The sequence below is a fragment of the Cyphellophora europaea genome, assembly GCF_000365145.1.
Source record: "Cyphellophora europaea CBS 101466 unplaced genomic scaffold supercont1.2, whole genome shotgun sequence".
NCBI lineage: Eukaryota > Fungi > Ascomycota > Eurotiomycetes > Chaetothyriales > Cyphellophoraceae > Cyphellophora > Cyphellophora europaea.
Genome location: NW_008481808.1, coordinates 793305 through 814522, shown reverse-complemented (window position 1 = coordinate 814522; position 21218 = coordinate 793305). Strand labels below are relative to the sequence as shown.

General features: G+C 54.1%; 10 protein-coding genes across 10 annotated transcripts; 5 read left to right on the top strand and 5 right to left on the bottom strand.

The window, feature by feature from the left end:
* Positions 1-1155: 1155 nt before the first annotated feature.
* On the top strand, positions 1156-2532 carry HMPREF1541_01794 (uncharacterized protein; the record flags this gene model as incomplete). The annotated part of the gene is made up of 1 exon (XM_008716151.1): positions 1156-2532. One exon carries the CDS (start codon positions 1156-1158, stop codon positions 2530-2532), a length of 1377 nt encoding a protein of 458 aa, XP_008714373.1.
* A 413-nt stretch (positions 2533-2945) lies between these two features.
* HMPREF1541_01793 (uncharacterized protein) lies at positions 2946-4358 on the bottom strand (the record flags this gene model as incomplete). The annotated part of the gene is made up of 1 exon (XM_008716150.1): positions 2946-4358. One exon carries the CDS (start codon positions 4356-4358, stop codon positions 2946-2948), a length of 1413 nt encoding a protein of 470 aa, XP_008714372.1.
* A 1556-nt stretch (positions 4359-5914) lies between these two features.
* HMPREF1541_01792 (uncharacterized protein) lies at positions 5915-6662 on the top strand (the record flags this gene model as incomplete). The annotated part of the gene is made up of 3 exons (XM_008716149.1): positions 5915-5937; positions 5984-6063; positions 6112-6662. 3 exons carry the CDS (start codon positions 5915-5917, stop codon positions 6660-6662), a joined length of 654 nt encoding a protein of 217 aa, XP_008714371.1.
* A 504-nt stretch (positions 6663-7166) lies between these two features.
* Positions 7167-8867, bottom strand: HMPREF1541_01791 (uncharacterized protein; the record flags this gene model as incomplete). The annotated part of the gene is made up of 1 exon (XM_008716148.1): positions 7167-8867. One exon carries the CDS (start codon positions 8865-8867, stop codon positions 7167-7169), a length of 1701 nt encoding a protein of 566 aa, XP_008714370.1.
* A 954-nt stretch (positions 8868-9821) lies between these two features.
* Positions 9822-10400, top strand: HMPREF1541_01790 (uncharacterized protein; the record flags this gene model as incomplete). Its single annotated transcript, XM_008716147.1, has 1 exon — positions 9822-10400. One exon carries the CDS (start codon positions 9822-9824, stop codon positions 10398-10400), a length of 579 nt encoding a protein of 192 aa, XP_008714369.1.
* Positions 10401-10882: 482 nt separating this feature from the next.
* HMPREF1541_01789 (uncharacterized protein) lies at positions 10883-12900 on the bottom strand (the record flags this gene model as incomplete). Its single annotated transcript, XM_008716146.1, has 5 exons — positions 10883-11281; positions 11344-11429; positions 11499-12500; positions 12550-12641; positions 12791-12900. 5 exons carry the CDS (start codon positions 12898-12900, stop codon positions 10883-10885), a joined length of 1689 nt encoding a protein of 562 aa, XP_008714368.1.
* A 1347-nt stretch (positions 12901-14247) lies between these two features.
* On the bottom strand, positions 14248-15700 carry HMPREF1541_01788 (uncharacterized protein; the record flags this gene model as incomplete). Its single annotated transcript, XM_008716145.1, has 2 exons — positions 14248-15608; positions 15664-15700. 2 exons carry the CDS (start codon positions 15698-15700, stop codon positions 14248-14250), a joined length of 1398 nt encoding a protein of 465 aa, XP_008714367.1.
* A 1157-nt stretch (positions 15701-16857) lies between these two features.
* HMPREF1541_01787 (uncharacterized protein) lies at positions 16858-18220 on the bottom strand (the record flags this gene model as incomplete). Its single annotated transcript, XM_008716144.1, has 4 exons — positions 16858-17007; positions 17059-17190; positions 17238-18095; positions 18140-18220. The coding sequence occupies 4 exons, from the start codon at positions 18218-18220 to the stop codon at positions 16858-16860; spliced, it is 1221 nt and encodes a 406-aa protein (XP_008714366.1).
* Positions 18221-18978: 758 nt separating this feature from the next.
* On the top strand, positions 18979-19562 carry HMPREF1541_01786 (40S ribosomal protein S14; the record flags this gene model as incomplete). The annotated part of the gene is made up of 3 exons (XM_008716143.1): positions 18979-19048; positions 19098-19170; positions 19250-19562. 3 exons carry the CDS (start codon positions 18979-18981, stop codon positions 19560-19562), a joined length of 456 nt encoding a protein of 151 aa, XP_008714365.1.
* Positions 19563-19840: 278 nt separating this feature from the next.
* Positions 19841-21040, top strand: HMPREF1541_01785 (uncharacterized protein; the record flags this gene model as incomplete). The annotated part of the gene is made up of 1 exon (XM_008716142.1): positions 19841-21040. The coding sequence occupies one exon, from the start codon at positions 19841-19843 to the stop codon at positions 21038-21040; it is 1200 nt and encodes a 399-aa protein (XP_008714364.1).
* Between the last annotated feature and the right edge of the window lie 178 nt (positions 21041-21218).

Genomic DNA, 21218 nt, shown 5'->3' with positions numbered 1-21218 from the left:
CCTTGACATTACAGTAACACACCGCTAGTACCGCTCACGGACTGTGTGTTCGAGCGTAGCTTCTCGCGGTGTGAGCAAGGATTAGATAACGCTCTCGCAAGAATAGACTAGGTTATCCTAGACCTGGTCTTGTTGGAGAATCCTTGTACTGCGATCTACTTCGCATGTGCGTTGTAACGGGCACCTGTTCAACACGAGCTGCGTGCGAGTTTTCGCCCGTTCTTCTAAACCCGCATCCTGATTACGCAACTTGTCACAATTAAGATTCGGCTTCGGTCATGCATCGAGGTCGACTTAGCACCACATACTCTCGTCCATTGTCCCTGTAGTGGTACACTAGAATTTCTGATACACTTATAGCCTGATGCCGAATTGCGGCCACAGCTCGCCGCACCTAACGACCAGCGACAGCATCTCAGGCGCGCGAACGTCAAGTCGGGCCTGGATCACAGACACGTGAGTCGCTTTGTCCTTGTCGACGCCGCTCGAAAAGCACGTGCAATAGATTGAGTTGAACTCAAACCATAGCCTTGCATTTGCCTGAAAGACTATTCCAGCTGCAACGCTATGAACTTCCGCTTCGCCCACTACGATCCTCCTACACAGGACAAGAAGCGAGCACGGAAGGCGGCGAATACGTCCAGACGCCCACTAGCTAAAGTTGCCTCTCCTGATAAAGCTGCACAAAGGAAACGTACGGGCGAATCTGCAACCTAGAATCTCGAGGCTGACGCAGTACAGTTTCCCAACGGCCTGGACTCCACGCACAATCCAGTCTAAAGGCTACAACAGGTGGACGTGAGACCCCAGAGCCGCGGCCATCACTGTGCATCGCACATCGATGCCCGTCGGTGGCCAAGCGCGGCTCAAGCAGTCCAGAAACAGTTACCAGCCTATTGTCCTCAGTGTCCTCCTCCAACGAGCCGGATGCCGACTCTTCAACCACGAGCGTGTCTCAGAGTTCATCGTGGGACTCGGAGCGATGTTATGCGCTGCCAAACCTCACCACTTTATTAGGTGAGGGTCGTATAGATCCATTCGGCGTGTATCCCGTAGAGCACGTTTCGCCTTACGTTCATATGTTGTTGGATCACGGTAGGCTCATTCCCGTACAAGACCTTTTCCTCATCTACTCACCGGCCTTATGCAGCAATAATGCACAAGTGGCCCAACATCGTACCGACATCGTGCCCTGCAACAAAGCCATCGTCCTCACTCCAGGTGGAGCGAAAGGAGAACTTGACGAACCATCCTGTCAAACGCGCGTGGTTACAGTGTCTCCTCAACCACCCAGTTGCTTTCTACGCCCTCGTGTACGGTTCATCTCAACACCTAAAATTCCTTCACAATGGCCGCGAGGTCGTCCCCCGCGCAGCACTGCTGCGTCTCAGCTATAAGACCGAAGCCGTCAAACTCATCAACCAAGCTCTCCGTGACCTGCACGGCCGGCCCATTCCCGATCCCGTTCTCATCGCCATACTGAGCCTCGGCGCCCACGGCAACGAAAGCAACCACAGCGCAGCCGACGACGAAGCATCCGGGAACAGTACCTCAAGTCCACAAACCAGGACCACCGCCCCACCAAATCCCCTCGCTACAGCTCAGCTTCTCAACTTCTATGGCGCTCTCACCCAGGAAACAGCGCACATGTCAGCCCTGCGTACCCTCCTTCAACACAACAATGGCACCGAGTCCATCACCTTGCCAGGTCTCGCCTCCGCCATCTCCCTCGGCGACATCCTGAACAGCACAGTCACCCACCGCATTCCCTACGTGCCGCATCCGGGACCTCTGACGCCCTCCGTCGCCGCCTACCTTAACCTCCTCCCCTCCCTGCCACTCAAAACCAAATCGTTCCCATCAGGACGACAAAGCGCCCAACTCCTCGAATCCCTCACGCACAGCCAAGCCCTCACCGCCGGCCTATCCTCCTATCTTTCCCTCTCGAGCCCTCCTCCTCCTTCTCCTCCCCAACCACAACCACACTCGGTCACAAACCCCACCACCGCCCCACCACCCACCCTTGAAGACCTGATCATCTCCCGCAACGCAGTCCACCATGCCCTCCTCTCCCTCCTCCCGGCCAACGGCCTCTGGGGCCCGCGCTTCGCCCTCTACGAGGCCCTCCGCCTCGGCATGCTCATATTCTCGGACCTGGCGTTGTTCCCGCTGCCGGCCAAGACAGGCGTGCGCGGTCGCTACGCGGGCATGCTCCGGGAAGCGCTTGAGTGCATTCTTGGCGGCGGCGGCGGCGGCGATGCTGGAACGCGTTGCAGGGAGCAGCAGCAGAAGCAAGGGGAGATGGAGGCGCAGGGGTTGGCTTGGGCGTGTGTCATGGGGGCTTTGGCGGTGGAGGGAGGAGATGGTGAGGAGTCGAGGAGGAAGAAGGCCTGGTTTGTGGAGAGTGCGAGGGGATGGATGGAGGTGTGGGGGGTGGTTGAGTGGGAGGAGATGCAGACCATGCTGCAGAGGTGGTTGTGGTGTCGGATATTGTTGGAGGGGGTGGGGAAGGCGGCGTGGGAGGGAGAGTGAGGCGAAACAACGCAGCAACCTGGACGACAAAAGCAAGTTTTGAGTCTAACAGCTCGGACGAAGGAACACTCGGTGCAACTGCAGGTCATTTACAGGCTCGAGGCAAGTGTGCAGCGGTGGTGAGAAGTGACTCAATGTTCATAGCCGTTTCTGCGAGAAGAATCTGGTTGTCCGGCGACAGCGACTATGGCTCTCGAATAGCTGACGGAACCACACCGCCTAAAGAAAGGTGAAACATTGATTGAATCCCTCTCTTAGAAGGTTAGCCTAGAGTATGGGGCATTGATTGGCACCATGTCTGTGTAGAATATGATTTAAGCCAGTATCAACCGCTCTCTCCGTGGACTCCGCGCCACCGGTACATAAGCCATTCATTGGTGACCCGTTGCCAAATGATCATGCTCCTAAGTCCGTCAGCTCAGACCCATGTTCGCCATAGCCTGCAGGAAGCGCTCTTCGTTGGTCATCTCCTTGACGGGTAGCGTCGCTTGTTCCGCCCCTACTGCATCCACAGTTTCTGGTTCGGGAGTCTTATGGGTGACTCGAGGATTTGCAGTCCGTACTTGCTGGGGAGTCTCGGCCGGGTCGATCTGTAGAGGCACTATTCTGTCGATAGCGTCTGCAACAGCTGTGCTTGCGGTCTGCAGTTGCTCTGGGTTCTTTCCAAATATCATTGGAAGCGGCTGGACGTTGTCGATGCAGTACCAGGCAGACGCCTTCGGGAGGCCGATTGTCTTCCTATTCCTCTTGGGCCGAGTCAGAAAGGCTTGTCTGGCTCGGCAGTAGATCTCCTGCCTGAGCAGCTTCTCGAAAGTGAGATCCGATTCCATTATCTCAGCTATCGTACTCTTCTCTTCGTTGACAATGTCGTTGGTCGCCCACTTGATGAATTCACGCTCGCTCCGAGCAGTGTTCGCATGGCCCATCTCCCTGATGTACTCGAAGCTTTGCTCGATGCGTCGTTCAGTGAGCCATTTCCTCGCCGCCTCATTTGCAGTCGCTGCGATCTTATCCGTATTCGAACCAGTCAGAAGATTATTGATACGGTTTTCGGGACCAGAAGCTGGGCCCTTCGTCTTTAGCCAGTATTTTGGATCAGCAAGACCTTCAGGTATGTTGGGTTTCCAGACTATTCCTTCTCCTTTACTCTTGTGAATGCCAAAGTGTGCGGCATAAGGGCAAGCCTTCTCAACTTCGTCTGATAGTTGCTGAATCTCAAGCAATGCTGGATTGTTAGGCCTTCGATCCGAGATATCCAACCGGACGGCATACTGCGGAACTCGTAGGATAGAGTAGATGGCAGCAGATGGTTCCTCGATTTCCGCATAGTCGGCATCCGGCTGCCAGACGCCGTTGACCTGGATCGCGATGATGATGAAACGAGCCGAGATGTGAGATACACCAACTCCTGGCTGCACCTTCGGGCCGATCCATTCGCCTGCTATAATGAGCGGCTTGTCGTTGTCCACTGGGATGAGAGGGTTCCGATCCTTAAACCGGTTGAGGATATTTGTCACCAAAGCAGATAGCTCGAGGGAGCGAGTGGCAATGTTTCGGGGCCAACCTTGCATGGACTCTTCCGGATCGCAAACACGGTTTCGCGACTGGAATGTTGGCTTCGCGGTACTGTCTTTGAGGCCGAAGACTATATCAGCGTGCATGCCATGGAGCTTGACAGTACCTTTGAGTTCGATCGTTGACTCGTGGAGCTTTCGGCTATCCTTCAGGCGGTGTAGATTCAGGAGAAAGTCCGTTGTTTTCCCGGAAATTTTCGGGAAGGGGATGAAATCGCCGGCCTTGTTACACGTTGCAATGGTGTCTGCCATCTTGGAGTTGGTCATTGCTCTTTCTCGAAAAACTAGGCGAACTCTTGAGAAGGTAGAAGGAAGTCGAGTGTGGTACTGGCACAAATTTAATGGTCCAAGGCAGTAGCAGTGGTTCGCTATATTGTTGTTGAGTGAATATAATTGATTGACTCGAAAATCATGTTAGCTTTAATATAGATCATCCGAGGTTTGCCGTTTTGAAGCTGAAGGTGCTGTGAAGTGAGCACAATATCAAATCATGGTGGTGGAGAGGCTGTGCGAGTCAACCAACAGTATCGAACTTATTGTTGAGATGGTGCTCTCTTCCGTGCTATCAACATTCCCTACAGCAGTCCGGTACGCTGAGGTTGGACACAACAGTTCTGATCCATTGCAGAGGGCCCAACCAGGATCCGGCGATCTGTTTTGCTGGATTGTACAGCTGTCTCTGGATGGTCCATGAGGACGCCTCACAAGTATAGCATCGTTGACGGCATACACCACGCTGCTAGCCCGTAATTCCCAGCGCGGTGTCAGATTGGCGAGATTCGGAGATTTCATACCACCGAAGGCTTGTCATCGCCAGGTCCATAATATGTGGGGTAGAAAACCTCGAAGAACGCAGTCTTGTCAACAACTTGTACAAGCTTGACAACAAGTAATGGTGCCCATTTGTTCACATTGAATGAATCCTTTGGGAGCGTGGCGGAGCCAGCACTGCGGTCAGGTCAGTGAAAGGTATAACGGAAGAACATATGTCCGGGACTGCACTAAGCCTCCAACAGTCTAGCGTATACTCTGGATGAATGACATACTCACTGACTGCTGTAGCATCATCTGAACTTGCATCTCCTGACACCCGAAGTACTACCCTCAAAATCGTCACGTCGACAGGTCTGTGCTAGCAGCTGCGAGTATGGTGTCGAGTACCACCGTCCAGCGAGCTTGCTTGGCTTCAAACTCCGTTAACCGATAATGTGATTTCCGGCCGCCAGAGAAACTACACAAGATGAACTTGTCAAATTACTCGTGGTGGAAGCCCTTATCACTTCTTATAGTCTGGCTCCAAACGTGACAAAATCCTGTCCGCGAGTATCTTGGGCTGACGCGACTCGAATGGCAGACAGATGGAGCATGGATCCATCAGCAGCGGTCTTGAGTCGATGAAGGACTTGAAGTCAAGCGAAAGGCGTGAGCCACAGTTGTCTCATTTCTTCCTGGAGGGCTGGAAGGTGGCATCAGTGACCGGTATCTTCTGGTGGTGAGTCACAACGGTGAGAAGTTCTGGTGAAAGCCAAAATGCTTCAATGCAAGAAGTGAGTGATGATGGTAGGGCATCCACCTCAGTCGCTTCATTCCAATCTGTTGTGCCAGACGCAGGCTCTCCAGCAAAACCTTTGTCGTGTCCAGCACTTTTCTCATTGCATCACAAGGATTGCATCATAGCCAGACGACTGATCGCAAACCTTTTAAATCAGGCAACCTTTTGGCAACTTCAACCTCTCCCCTTCCCGCTCCACCACAAACTCGACACCGACCATTTCGTTCCCCCCAACGTTCGCTCGTGTTAAGACATCATGAATCACTACACGATCGCCAAGTATGCTCCTTTCCACTTGACATCAACTGTACTGACGAAGATCCAGCGGCGAGTTCGTCATATGCGGCAGAGCATACCAGGGAAGCGTCGCCTCCGAGTGCCGGACTTTACGCCGAGAGGAGAATGGTAAGTCCAAACGCTTTTGTAGCTATACAAATACTGAGACATTCACAGAGCTGTCGCGTCACATCAGGAAGATCCACCATACCGCCGCCAACTACAGCGAGTGCGCCGTGATCACGAGGGCCGCTGCGATTGCTTTCGTCGGCCAGAGAAAGGTTGCCACTGCCGAGCTGGTGAACCGCCGCCGCTTGCCCGACCGCGTCGCCGAGGCGCCCAGACGTCCTGGCTGGTTTCCGACGCCGCAGCAGCAAGCTGCCATGCAGGCTTCTCTCCCTGCTTCCTCCGCTCCGGCCGCTGGTGCTGCGCCTCCGCCTCCTCCTCCTCCTCCTCCACCACCTCCTCCTCCCACCACCAACCCTCCTCCCGTTCCTGTCGCGCCTCCCTCGTCTGGCCCTGTGCCGATCTCGAGCGCCTACAACAGTCAGTACGATGTTCACGGCCAGAAGCTTCCGAGCCCCGCCGCCGTTGCCTCGTCTTCCTTCTCCTCCTCCTCGACCCTCACCTCTTCCTCCGTCCTCTCCGCTCGCCTCGCCGAGTACGACGACGCCAACACCAACACCGACGACGACGACGACGACGACGACGACATGACGAACGTCTAGTCAACCACACGCAGCCATGGGCGGATGGAAAGGGCGTTGCTGGTGGTTTTTCCTCTTCAAACATCAAGAATGCGGGCCGGGCCAGCAAATACTACTCTAGGTAGTGTTTGTTTGTGGTGAAGTCGCAATGTCCTGGAAGTGGGCAGTCGATTAACTTCCTGTCCCAAAGCTCGTGGGTGGGCGGCTCCAATCCAGACTCGCGAATAATAAGTGGCTCCACCTCCAGGTGGTGCGAGTTGTGAGTAGCTTTTTTCTTGCACTTGTTGTCGCTCTGTAGTGGGAGCAAGTGCAAGGACGGAGTGAAACCGAGAGAGCCCAAAAAAGTGAATACGATAGAGGTACGAGGAGCGGTCCGAGTGGCGCGTTGTATGGTGGGTTAGGCTTGAAGTGTCTTGTAGACGCAATTACAAGTTTACCGCATGCTACAACAGCTTCAGCTGCACGTCCTCGTCTTAGCATTAAAAGGATACTCTTGCTGTACATAGCACTGGCAAGGCCTGGTCCTTAACCACCGCCTCTAGTTTCATCGGTCAACCTTAACGGATGTGCTTCCGTAGTAAAGACCCAGTCGTCCAACCTCACCAAGCGCGGATCTGCAAACAGTAGATAGAAGTACTTGAGCGTCTCGCTCAGCCAGAAGCTCTCCATCTTATCCGTCAACTCAGTTTCTTCGCCCTTGCGCATCACGTCGGCCACGCTTGAATGCCCGTACTTCGTTCTGGTAGCGTTGCGAATGGCGAGGAACATGTCCCACCCCATCTCGCGCCACACTGGATCTCCAGTGACACGGTACATGATGAAGACAGATTCAATGGCCTCAGGCCGGAGCATGTATTCCGGGCGCTTGATTTCGGTCATGCCGACCGGAAGAGGAGTAATGAGGTCGTAGTGATGACCTCCTGCTTTGTTGTAGGCGGCTTCGTCCCAGGAGCAGTTGCGGAGAGAATTGAGGCACGGAAGACTGCGAAAAGTATCCGGCATGATCCCAGAAGGAGTAGAGGCGTAGCCCCAGACGCAACCGTGGGTCAAGTTTGTGGCGACTGCAAGGTCCTCATCGGACGAGTCGTTGGGAAGTAGTCGAGAAGAAATGGCGAAGACACCACCGAGGAAGCATGATAGGTGTTCCATCTCGGGGTGAAAAGCAGCCGAGCCACCTCCACGACTTGCGATGACTCCTGGGAAAAGCATGCCGTTGTTCTGGGGGTTCATGGGCTGGAACAACAACTTGTTCTTGATCTGTGGTGAGGCTTTCTGCCACATCTTGATATAGATGTCATCCTTCGCCCCATATAGCAGATGGGATTTGACGATGTACTCGTAAGCCGAATCTGTGCCAGACCCCATTGTGAACCATTGCCAGTTTTGTGGGTCGAGATCGCATACGCCCTCCGAACAGGTTCCGTCAAAGAACTTAGGCCACATACCTGGGATGTGGGAAGAATCCTGCAGCCGTTCCATTGCCTTGGAAAGAAACTCGATCTTCGACGCCCATTTTTGATCGCCCGAGACCATCGACAAGCGTAGGAACTCGAGACTCTGGCTACCTAAGCGAGCGAGAGATAACATAGCGTTGGGTTCGCATGACCAGCCAGGAAATCTCGGCCAGATGATTGAACGACATTGCACTCCATTCGGCGCAAATGCATGGAAGAGCAAGTTCCCCATTTCTACTGCCTTGCGTTTCAGTCTTTCATCTCTAGAGCCGGAGATGTCGTAGGCTGAGAGTAGGCCACCTAAATGCCTGATGGTCGTCTCGAAAGGATTCACGCCGCAAAACCCCGACGGCGCATAAGCGAAACTCAAGCGCGACACAGCATGCACAGCTTCGTCAAACTCATCGTATAAGCCCATGATATACAATGTGTCTAGTGTGTCGATCAACGTTGCCGCCCAACCGCAATATTGCTTGTGGCTGCCCCCAGATACAGGCTTTACCTCATCATGAAGCCATGCGTGTGTTCGATAGCCATTGTAGGCATGCAAGAACTCTTTCTTGACCTCTTGCAGGCGATATAGGTCGCCGCCAGCTGATGCGTCAAAGGCATACTGGATCTGTGGGGCGCGGGTCGACAGGAGGGAGTGAGGGTCGTGCGCGGAGTAATGGGGTGCCTTGGGGCTAGGGAGCAGTATGTATATGACAACGATAACAAGTAGAATTCGAAAGGCATAACGAAATCGCCGCCCACGGCTCAGCGCCGCAAGCATTTTGTACGTGGCGTTTGACCATGGCGAGCGCAGAGACGTTCAGATCTTGAGCAAGGCACTTACTTGATCTTAATCGCACCTTCCTTCCAAGCATTACGTGGGGAAAGCATTAGCTATTCTTAGCAGGCCCTAGGAAAGTCTTGATTGCGATCTGACGCTCACACGAGCAGCAGAGGATCCGCTAGAGAGGAGTCGAAACGGCTTGTCTGAAGCAAGACTCGGCCAAGAGCCCAGAACATGGCGCCCGAAATACCCGTGTGAGGAGTCAAGGGGCCTCCCTGCCCGCACCACGATAGTAGAAGGAGACATCGGCTTGTAGCTAGGGTGAGGCAGTGTCTGCGTTGCAACCTGCAATGCGCTCCAATGAGACTGCTGTCGCGCTCTTACATTGTTGGTGAGAAGGGGCGTAAAATCAGAATGCCGTGAGTTCCGCGGGCCCGCGTCTTGGCGCCGCCTTATCCCATGACCCTGGAGAATTGATTCTTGGGAGGGGCTTACAATCCTTTGAGAATGTTGATACAGCAGTCGTCGGCAGCACCTGTACGCCCCGTGGCGACCGGAGGAGGTCCCTGCAGAGACAATTGCAGAAGCGAGCTTTAGATCGATTGTGTTGTTCCAAAATGCTCTGCTCGAGGTAGGTCGATGCTTCTGCACACAGAGAACATCCACCAAGGCGCCTCAGGGTGGTCTGCTTGCGCGTCAGCTGTGCACCAGCACCTTCCAGTAAAGGTCCCGGCTAGTGTCAGCCGGAGTATATGCCTCTTTATCGTGTTGTAGCGTGAGAATTATGGGAGGCTCAAGGATCAGTTCCCAAAAGGTAATTTGGCATCCTAGCTACGTCATTCCTCAATATCGACTTCACAGCTTCTGCATCGACATGTTGGGTCAATACGCGATATCGAAGTATTCGCATCCCCTGCTCTCAGCACAAATCCCCAATATCGAGACACCGCAATGAGACCGAGACAAGTCTCACCTTTCCTCCAGATCCTCTCCCGCCCCGGCCTCAGTATTCATTTCCGCTCCACTCACGCGTTCTCCACGACTTCCTCCCACCAGCTCAGCAACCGCGTTTACAACCCCATCCGTACGCCGCCGCAATTCCACGACTACCTGCGCACCGCCTCGGCTTCTAACACCTTGCTCCTTCTTCTCTTCACGACCTCCGCCTGCGCCCCTTGCCGCACCATTACGCCGCTGCTCACCGAGCTCGTCACGCACCGCTCCCCTTCCCCCTCCGACAGGTTCTCTGCGCTCTCCTTTGCGGAAGTTGAACTTGATAGCGCCGACACAAGCAATGGCAACATCACAGACCTAGGCGTCGAGTACGGCATAACGAGTATGCCCACACTTGTTGGTTTTGGCGGTCGCAGAGCCGAGAGAGTTACGGAACGCTTGGTGGATACGAGGCTGATGAGTGACCGGGGCAAGCTTGGGGCATGGGTGGACGAGGTGATGGAAAAGGGAGACCCAAACGCCACTGGTGGCACTGGTGGCAAAGGCGCTGGGCTACTCAGTAAGCTGTTTGGCTGAAATGTGAAGAGGAGCATGGATGCTGTAGATGATACTTCATTACTCGAGCCGAGCATATATTGCAGCAACAACTCACCGCACTAAACATACCTCCCATGGGTCCGGAAGCACACTACCGCCTAATCCATTCCAAATGACAGCCGTCGTCATTGCAGTCGAGCAACTTCACTCCTACCAAGTGCGCAGCTTCTGGTACTACCAGCCCGTCGTCGGACCGACCGCCGGGCTTATCGTGCAAGCTCTGATCGAACAACGAGCCCGAGCCTGCAGCCTCGAGTTTCACTCCACGCCATCAGGGTCGCTGCGTCGAACATTAGATCTACCATCAGACGCTGGCTAGCCCGGCGGAGACACTACACCACGCTCTGTTTCCTCCAACATACCTCGACTACATCCCGGTCAAACTCCAACCATCCCGAGTCGTCAAGAGGGTCGTCGTGATTGAAAAGCATTCAACCTTCGTCAATATTTGACCGAACTCCTCACACTACATCCTTGTGGCCCACCTCAAAGTGGTCATTCTCGCCGACGTCGGTCTTACCCTCATACTCCTCCTGATCAGCGAATCGATTACTGACCCGACTGCCTCGTCTCAACACAGCCGGATCAATGCTGCTGTTCCTCCGCACCTCTTCTTCCTCCTTCTGGGTATACTGCTCGGGTCGTCCGCTTCGCTTCGCCTCTTTGTCGCGCCAAACGAGTACCGGCGGGTTCCCGCGGTAGTAGTCGTCGATGTCTTCCAGACTGCGGCCCGCGGTCTCTGGATACAGAAAGTAAACCATGGGGACGAACGCGGCGTTGAATACAGTCCAAATGATGTAGAACTTCCAGTGCAGCGACTGAATACCATAGGGTGTTATCTCGACGACGAGGAAGTTGAACTGACAAACGATGAGTAAGGACCGGACGATGCTCCATGGCGAGGAGCTGGAGGCGAACTTACGATCCAATTGGTAGCTGTGCCTGCTGCGGCACCTTTCGTGCGCATCGCGAGGGAGTTGATCTCGGTGGGATACAACCATGGGACTCCTGTTCAAATGGTCATTACTGGGTACTCCACCATCCCACTGCGGCGCGAGCCATGTCCCAACCACGTACCTTGCATGCCAATCCCGAAGAAGACATAATACAGAAAGAAGAAGGCGACCGATGCAGAAGCGACCTCTTTCTGCGCAGCATATCCTGGCTTTTCGGCATAGCGCAGCAGGGCCGTGATGATCGCGTAGCAGAAGCATTGTCCGGCGGCCGCAAACATGAGCATCTTGCGCCTACCCCACCTCTCGACGTTCGGGATGCCGATCAGCGAGAAGAGAAGATATGACACGGAATTGCAGGCTGCGAGGAGTCGAGCCATGGTCTCGCTCAGATGAACTGACTGGATGAGGACCGTGGGGAGATAATATGAAGTGACATTGATGCCGCTAAGCTGTTGGATGAGTTGTGTCCCCATACCAAGTAGGAGACGTCTGATGGTCTTTGTGCCGCCTTTCTCTCCAGTTTTGCCGCGCAGAAGCTGCGACCAGGGCACAGCATTGGCTCGCTCGTACTGAACGGTGTAGACAATCTGTTTATGCTGTGTGATGATGAAAGGATCGTCTTCAGACTTGCCTTCGAGATCTGCCAAGATGCTGAACGCCTCGTCCTCGTAGTCGTGCGCGATAAGCCATCTAGGCGACTCTGGAAGCCATGGCACGGTTGCAAATAGGACGGCGATGAAGACGAACTGCACGGCAAGCGGGACTCGCCACGCTACCGCACCACCGGCGAACGACATGCCATAGGTGACCCAATTCGAGAGGGAGAAGCCAGCGATGTTGAGGATAAGCTCGATCACGACAAGCTTGCCTCGCCATTTTATCTGGCTACATTCGGTCTGCCAAACCGGAGCAGTTGCGGTGTTCAAACCGTTGCCGATCCCCGCGACAACGCGCCCGACGAACATCTGGGCCAAGCTGAAGGATGTGATTTGCAGGATGGCGCCAACAGACATCACGACAGTCCCTATGAGTACTGTCTTCTGGCGGCCAATTGCCTCGCCTAGCCATGCCGCCACGAGGGCGCCGATGAAACAACCGACGTCGTAAATTGCGGTGACCGTACCTGTCGTGCAATCAGAAAGGGCTCAAGCATCAAGTTGAGGGAGCCATACCCAATGTAGCGGTCTTTGTTGGCCCCACGAGATCATGTTTCTCTAAGAAGTCCCGAGTCACAATCACACCACCGAAGACGCCTTGGTCGTACCTAGGTAGACTTAGTATACTTGTCTCGAAGTACAAAGTGCTGAGCAATTGGAGACAAGACTTGGATGGAGTGTAGACTTTGTGACCGGAAGTAACCGAAAACGCCATCTCTTCTCCGACGCAAGTCATAGGAGAGTCGAGACCACTTACCCAAAGAGCGTCATGTCAGTTCCACAAGCCACTGTGATCCAGAAGGTGAGCCATCCTCCCGTCAAGCCAAAGTACGGCTTCGTAGACCCTCGGCCGCCGAGTAAGCCCATGGCTATTTTGTAACACAAAGGACGCTCAAGGTCGATGTCAGGTGTGCTGGGCACTAGGTCGCTCAATGGAGGAGATGGCAACCACACCTACCACTGGGCCGTCTTGGACTCAGTATATAACAACTTGAGGGCCCGCATGGGGTCTAGAGTGCATGACGCGGAGGAGCAGCAGACCCTCTAGACGTTCGAAACACTAGCATGCATAGCGCTTGAGACGTCATCCAGTAGCGGGCACTGAGTGAGCGTGAGTGAGAGTCGGCAACTTTCCTTTGCGGGAGCTATCTTGCCTCTGCACAGGATCGTGCGGAGACACCGGTGGATGGAACTTCCACCCGATTGACGAATAATCTGTGTAAGAGCGACAGGGACAATCGCATGGTGTGAGCCGTTTTGCAGCGATCGAAACGGGCTGCATGATGCCACAACGGTGAATAATAGGCGACGCCTGCGGCAGCTTGAGGGATGTCCCGTGCTCCACTCAGAGGCAAAATGTTTTGAGTCGATGGTCGATTCTCAGAAGTAACAGCGCCGACTGGGAATGGCAGAAGCAAATGAGGTGCAGAGATCGACAGCCAACGGCTCGAGAAGTGGAAGACACAAACGACTTGCGGGGAAGCCCAGTCACCAAAGCCTCTAGCGCATAGCGCTACCACGCTCTAAAGGCAATGGCGGCGGCAGCTTAGCGGTGCTTGTTGGATGAAGCGTCCTCTTAAGGCCACTAAGCACTGCACCGGTGCCATCATCGGTCGGTAGACGCAAGGGTACGCTTGGAGCTGGTACTGTGGGTGACGTCGTTCGTAGACGCTGTTGCAGCCGGGGCTGGGCTCCCTTCAATCACTCACTACCCAGACGTGCGAGAGTGCCGCTGCGCAGCTTGCCCAGTCCATGTTTGTGCTACTTGAATAAGCGGGGCGCAGGGACAACAGTATGGACGTGAGATGTAGAAGTTGGTTCATCCATCCTGGGCTCTGAGTTGACCTTCAAGACCCACGTCACCCACGATCGACAAGCCACCGAACTAATATCCGCCTTACAAGACGGACAATCGTGGCACCGGATCCTTGACGGCGGATCAATCTTGCAACGGACCTGAGGCTCGCCGCTCGCCGGGTACCGGGCATGCAAAACCGAACAGGTATCGTAAGGATTTTCTACATATTGTACCATATTCCGCCCTGACATTACGGCTCCGTGTGAATTGGCACGGAAAATATCCAGCACCAATTTGGACTCATTGTGCTAATACATGGTAAGGAAATCTTCATCAGTCACATCCATCAAAGGCAGCGCCGGCCTGGTCGGTTTCTATCTTTCGTTAGCCCAGCTACCCTTACTCGTCATTCAAGTCTAAGGGCGACCGTCGCCGCGTCCCGAAATGGTATAGCGATTTGAATTGGTCCGCGTTGGTCGACCGTGACTCTGGCCATGCGGCTGCCAATGCTGCCGCTCGGGCGATGCTCCGTTGCCTCGAGGCTGCAACTCTGTCTGCCAGTAGCGGTTATGTGCTTTTTCCCTGTTAGCGGGCGACGAAGTACCACTCCGGGATGAGCTGCGTTTCCCAAAGATGACGATTGCGACATAGAAGAGTGCCACGAGACCTGCAATGACGCCGTATGCGATGACGGCGCCACGAGGGACATAACGCGACCCCACGGGACCGGTTATGTTGAAGCCCAATCCACCGTTAATGATCCCGAGGAGGATCATCAATCGGCCGAGACTCTGGTGGACCACGCCCATGATCGACCGGGCTTCGTTCCGGCGGAAATAGATGTGTTGAAACAGTCCCAAAAGAGGCTGAAAGAGGATGAGAACGGCAACGACGATGTAACCAATGATCATATGGTACGCGTCGAGCTCGTCGATGCGTTTGCCAAGTCTAACCCCAGCGGCCAAGCCTACAATCATGAGAATGATGCCGATGACTTGAAGAGGCGCATGAATCAGAAGGACGCGCTTTGCAAAAGGTAGGTATAAAGTTAGAGCTGCTAATGGGAAGAGCAGCACAAAAGTGACAGACATGACGATACCATGCGTTCGGCGCAGACCAATGGTGTTATCTGAGATCTCGCTGCTGGTGCCATTGGAGCCAGAACTGGAGCCCGCATCAGAGCTTGCAACGGGCGTTGAGGGCCCCGAAGACGGCGTGCTCGATGGGTTGGAGGTATCCACCGCCGAGACAAATGGGTTTACCGAGCTGCCACCCGTGCCTTGGGTCAAGTCAAGTGTAAAAGCACCGTAGCTGCTATGCTGGCGGATCGATGCCGAAGTGCTGGTGGTGTCCAGGGACGAACCTCCAGAGTATGCCCAAATCCAGTTGCTGGAGCTGTCAGTGGCTTCCATGCTTCCACCGGACCAGCTCAGGCACGAGTCGCATCGCACATTAGCCACCATGGAGCCGTCGGGCTGGATACCGGTGCCGCCCAGGACAGTTATCTGAGCATCGGAGTTGTACTGTGGCATGACGTGACCGGTGCCCAGCCGAGGAGAGACAGTCACGTTGTTGTTGCCATCGGAGTACACAATGAACATGTTGGCGCCACTCATGCGCGAGCCTTGACCAAATCCAGTCCATGATGTGCCTGAGGGGGCAGTGATCTGAAAGAAAATGCTCTGGCCACTGCCGGAGGCTGTGTCCGAGGGGACATTGACGGAGATGGAGTGTCCATCCTGATCGTAGCTTGCGAACTGTGCATTGGCAGCGGCGGCTACAACTCGTCAGCCATGATACCTTATAGATGTGGTTACTGGGTTGGGGCATACCAAGCAAAGCCGCCAGCCAGAGCCTGGGAGAGTACATGATCAGTGGCTAGCTATACAACCGGGAAGTCTTTGTTTCAGAAACGGAGTCAAGAGCATTTCGGGAGGGTTCAACGATCAACTATATGAACGTTGACAACAAGGCCCTTGAGTGGGGCCAAAGCCCAAGGACGTGAGCTTGCGCGTCGGACAATCGTTCGAGGTGCAGCGCCAAGTCCGTGATACAGACAAGGAGCATCCCGTCTCCCAAGCTTACCAGACTCCGCGAGTGGTGACGCGTGCACCAACGACAGGACGAAGCAAAAGATAATCACCCCATTTCCGTTTCATCTGCCCGCGTCGGTCCGGCGGAGACTCATTCGACGGGATGCGCTGTTTTGCTGTTCTGCGCGGCAGCGCATGTCTCTTGATGCCCGTATCCGGGGCTGTGACAAGCAGAAAATAGATGTAAGATGGGGTCCGACGACTGTCAGGAACCCAAAGGCTCGTTGAGGGCGGGAAAAAAGTGACCTATCAGAAGCCCACGGAACTGGATGATGAGAGTCGGTCGATCTTCCCGTCTTTGATTGCGCATGCCTCGACATGGAGGAGCAAGCAAGACTTGGGCCACGGGTGATAAGGATTGAGGCGCAGCACGGTTCAGGTACGCAAGCAGAACCAAGCCTGAGAATTCCAAGTGTCTTTTTGGCTACGGTCTTACCGCAGCGAATCATGATAGACACCGTTCGGCGTCCGAGGTGTCTCATTGGTCGTGCATGAAACAGAGCAGTCTATCGCCGGTCCTTCTTGCAACTTGTATAAGTTTTGAGAGGCTGCTCACATAAGGGATTGCAAGGTACCCGAGGCCCCGTTCTCCGGCATTTGAATACGTGTCTATCGTCCAATGCCGTCACGAAGATTCCTGGATGATCGTCTGCCGCCTCTTAGGTAATGTTGGCTCGCTTCTTCACAGATGACTTGGCGTCACGGTGACCTTCCAAACTCTTCCTGGAACGATATTGGGGCCCGAATACGAACCATACCGCGCCAGCACCGCTACGACATCGTGTAGATCTTGCGGCAACGTTCCCGTCAACTTTCCCGAGTACTTCTGTTAGACAGGCCTCCAGGAGTTTTATGTACTTTGCGAAGGAGGCCGCATGTCTGTTGGAGGACACGCTAGGAATAGTGAGGATAGATCTCATACAACGCTGAGTATCAAGACTTTGTCCGCTCCACAATAGTCTTGATCATCTCGCTACCTAGTTTGACGGCCTCGGGAAATCGAGGTGCAAAGTATCGTTGAATGTTCTCAAATCGATCACGGTACGCCTCAAAGTCTCCGAAAGAGACGCAGTCCGACCAGGCCTGTGATCACCATGTCAGCTTTCTACAGATGTAGGTTCTTTTGCGACTCACTCTCGCGGCAAAAGTGAATTCCAGGTCGTCCGATCGAAATGTGTTGTCCTCAATGGCCGTACTGATCACGTCATCTAGAAGATTTGGGTTCCGGAATAGATATTCTGTAACCCCAAGCCAGATGCGGAAGAGCTACGGTTGTCAGCCATGGTACTGATGGGGGTAACGAGCCCACAAACCGGCGTGGAACAAATCATATGGTCATATGGCACGATACCTAGCTTCCACCACGTATCGACGATGGCAAGCAGGCTCAGGTGGTTGTTGCGGGTTCTCTCCTTGGGCCCCTTTGACAGCGAGAACTGGTCAAGAAGGTCATCGGAAAGCAGAAGATTGTGTTCGTCGGTTTCTTGCTTGAACACAGCCGATCCCGCCGTCTTGATACGATGAGTCAGTTCTTCCCGATGACCTCCCAGCATCAACTTGTAGAGCTCTGTCACCGATGCCGCGTATTGCCTGATCTGCTGTTTTGCCGCTGGGTTGAGAATGGCTAAGCCTGCGTATACATGCCACTTGTTCGAATAAATCCGCATCATGATGTTGATCTTCACGTTTTCGATGCCGCCAACGTATCGATTGATCTCCCATGGAAACTGTTTGTTGGCAGCCCAAGCACTGCCCATGCTGAGAAATGCAGCATGAGTCACCGCCTGCGTATCTGCAGTGATGCGATCATGCCTCTCGCCAGAGATAAAGACAAATTTAGATTGTAAGCATGACAAGATCTCAACGCACAGATCGACGCTCTTTTGCGATGCTCTGTGTTGAATGACGACAAGCGGTTGACCTCTCGGGTCTACTGCTGGACCATGGAGCGAATGGCAAGAGACGATTTCAACATCTTGTGGCAGATACTTGTCAAAAGCTTCCAGCTCAGGAGCCTTACACGATGTCTGGCCACCGACGATGGCACCCACCTTTGTCGATGGGCCGTATTCAGCTACCACACGACCGATGACTTCGGCCTCTACGCTGTAGATGATCCAGTCGCTGATTCTGGAGACGAGGTGACCGTTCGGTAGGATAGTGATACCTTTCTGACATCGTCAATGATGTTCAAAGAAGGCACCACTCTACCAACCTCGTGCTCAAACTCGTTCTTCAATGACTCATACTTGGCAGGAAGATCGCATGCGTAAATCCTGAACCAATGCGCCTTCATTAGCTGCAACGGTCACTGCAATGAGGCCTTGAAACTACTGCAAGCAAAGTCAGTCACATGCTTCTCTGCTTGAATGGGGCATAAATTGAGTAGGAGCTTCTCCATCAGACAAGAAAAAAGTAAGGTAGCGAGGTATTTACATCAGTGACCACGTAAACAACAGACGAAGACACCAGAATGGTACCAACAAGTCATTTTCCATGATGCTCGAGCCAAATGCACTCATGTCATCCCAGGAAGGAGTAGGGGTAAGGGAAAGGGGGGGCTTACCAGAATACAGCAAAGGGTCCAATATCGCGTCACGGCTGGTGCAGTGCTGGATGGGCCTACCTCCATCCTGCTTGGCTCAAGCGTCGGGCGTACATGCGGCCCATGTCGCCCATACCAATAATGCCGACTGTCGTTGGCTCCATGAGGTGTTGCGTGCCGGCAAGAATCACTAAGATATACACATGAGAACCAGGGAAGTGAGGATGACCAGCATCACATGGACAACCAATCAGCAAGCCCTCGAAGAGCACAGCGAAAAAATTGTTGACCGTCTGTGTGTCGAAAAGTTGGTGAGATGAAATGAGCTCTAAGGCCAGAAAGAATCTTTGAGCTTGCGCCAAGCGCAGAGACTGTACCATTCCGGATATAGACTAGTGCCAAGTTCGCCCACAGCCCAGCGCCGGGCTCGCGAACTTTTTGAAATTCCCAGCGCCGCACGAAATCACAACTCGATCTCTCTCAGTCAACTTCAGCACAATCGACACAATATGCCTCCCAAGAAGAAGGTTGAGCGCCCTGCTCAGGAGAACATCTCCCTCGGTCCTCAGGTCCGCGAAGGTCAGTCGCACAATGCAAACAGTTCAACACCATGCTAACCCCTCCGCAGGCGAGCTGGTATTTGGCGTCGCCCGCATCTTCGCATCCTTCAACGATACCTTCGTCCATGTTACCGATCTCTCGTGAGTACACTCCATAAAGCAAACAGATCCTCTGAAGAAGCCCGGCATGGTTCATAGGCTAACATCTGGGTGATTCCAGTGGCCGCGAAACCATCTGCCGTGTCACCGGTGGCATGAAGGTCAAGGCCGACCGTGACGAGTCCTCTCCCTACGCTGCCATGTTGGCTGCTCAGGACGTCGCCGCCCGCTGCAAGGAGCTCGGCATCACCGCTCTGCACATCAAGATCCGTGCTACCGGCGGTAACGGCACCAAGACCCCAGGTCCCGGTGCTCAGTCTGCTCTTCGTGCGCTCGCCCGTGCTGGCATGAAGATCGGCCGCATTGAAGATGTCACGCCCACTCCATCCGACTCGACCCGCAGAAAGGGTGGTCGCCGTGGTCGTCGTCTGTGAGCAAGTCGTTATCTATTTGGTGGCCTACCCGGCGTGATAGATTCTGTGCTCCACCACATAGGCAGGCACTTTGGGTTAGACACCAAAAATACGCGAAGAACGGCAATGATGCCTGGTCTTCCATCTCAGAACTCCTCCTGCGACTTGCAGGGCTGCCGTACATGGCGAGGATGCCTGAATGACAGAACCTTTCAAATTTCATCATCTTGCCTTGACAATATATTTCCACGTAGCCTCTCTTGCCGTCTCCAACTCCACCATCAGTCCCACCAGCTCTCATGGCGTCGTCGTCAACGCTATTATTTCTTGACTTGCCGCCCGGGACATTCATAGGCATAGACTTGTTATCTTTCAACTCGTCACCAAACTTTCACGGTGTAATTGAGGTGCCCATTGGGATACACTTCATCTACACCGGCACAGATGCTTCAGTATCCATTCGGAATGGCCGCTGGTTGAATATTGAGTCGTCCAGCACAACTCACACCTTCCAGTGGAACGCTGAAGATGAGTCGCTCTCACTCATTACGCCCGATTCCCCCACAGCACAACATGCGCTCAGCACCATGCCATCACTTCCTGCGCACGGCTTGATCACCTACCCAGCCCTTGAGGCCGCAACCTCCAATCTGCAAGCTGGCGATACGTCTACAGGAGCAATTTCACCAATCCCTGCCTCCTCCTGGACGTCGTTGGTGTCACATATCTCCTCATCGACCATAGCGCGCATAACGCCCACCGGCACCTTGACGTCTATATCCTCAGCGCCTGCGGACTCTGAAGCCGATTCTATCCCCGGCCTTACCCGTTCCGAAGCCTTGTCCGCCCTGCCATCCAGCACCAACCTCAACCTGTTGCCCATCGACCTCAAGCGCACCTGGGCTGAGGGCGATGTGGGCGTCGTGCGCACTGAGCGCGCTCGCGACCGCAGCTGGTATTTGCACCGATTACTCGGAGACTTGACGGAAGGGTACGAGAGGCATATCAGCGCCCGTGAGGTACTGGGCGAGCTGCAGTTCTGTTATGTTATGGTGATGGTGCTCGCCAACTGGAGTTGTCTGGAGGGGTGGAAGCGGATTATAAGCGTGGTATTCACCTGCAGGATAGCACTGAGAGAAGCACAAGGTTGGTTTGTGGAAGTTGTGCGAGTGTTGAAGTTCCAGTTGGAGAGAGCAGAAGACGTAGAGGGAGGAGTGTTTGAATTGAGGGAGGAGGGAGCGAGTGGGTGGCTGAAGGTTTTGCTGAAGAGGTTCAGGGAGAATGTGGAAGATTCTCTGGACCCGGGAAGTAAGCTCGAGCAAGAACTACAGAGCCTGGAGGAAGTCATGAGGGAGCGCTATGGCTGGGAGGTGGAAAAGACGGTGCTGAAGAGAGGAATGGTGCAGTTGGAAGATGGCGAGATGTTGGAAGTGAGTCTTACTGGGGCAGATGAGGACGAGGAAAAGGGGGATTGGGCACCAGTCGTCGTCGAAACCTAGCCTAACTCGGTTCCTAAGTGAGATGTGAGTGTGCACTATCACTTCCCAAGGACAATTGCAGCTGGACCGGAGTGCCTTAGGACCTGTTAGTCAAAGGTTATGGGCGAGACGGGGCAAGCCCTCCTCGGACCAAGGACTGGCCCTCAAAAATAGGAAGTTCTTCTTCAAATTTGGATAT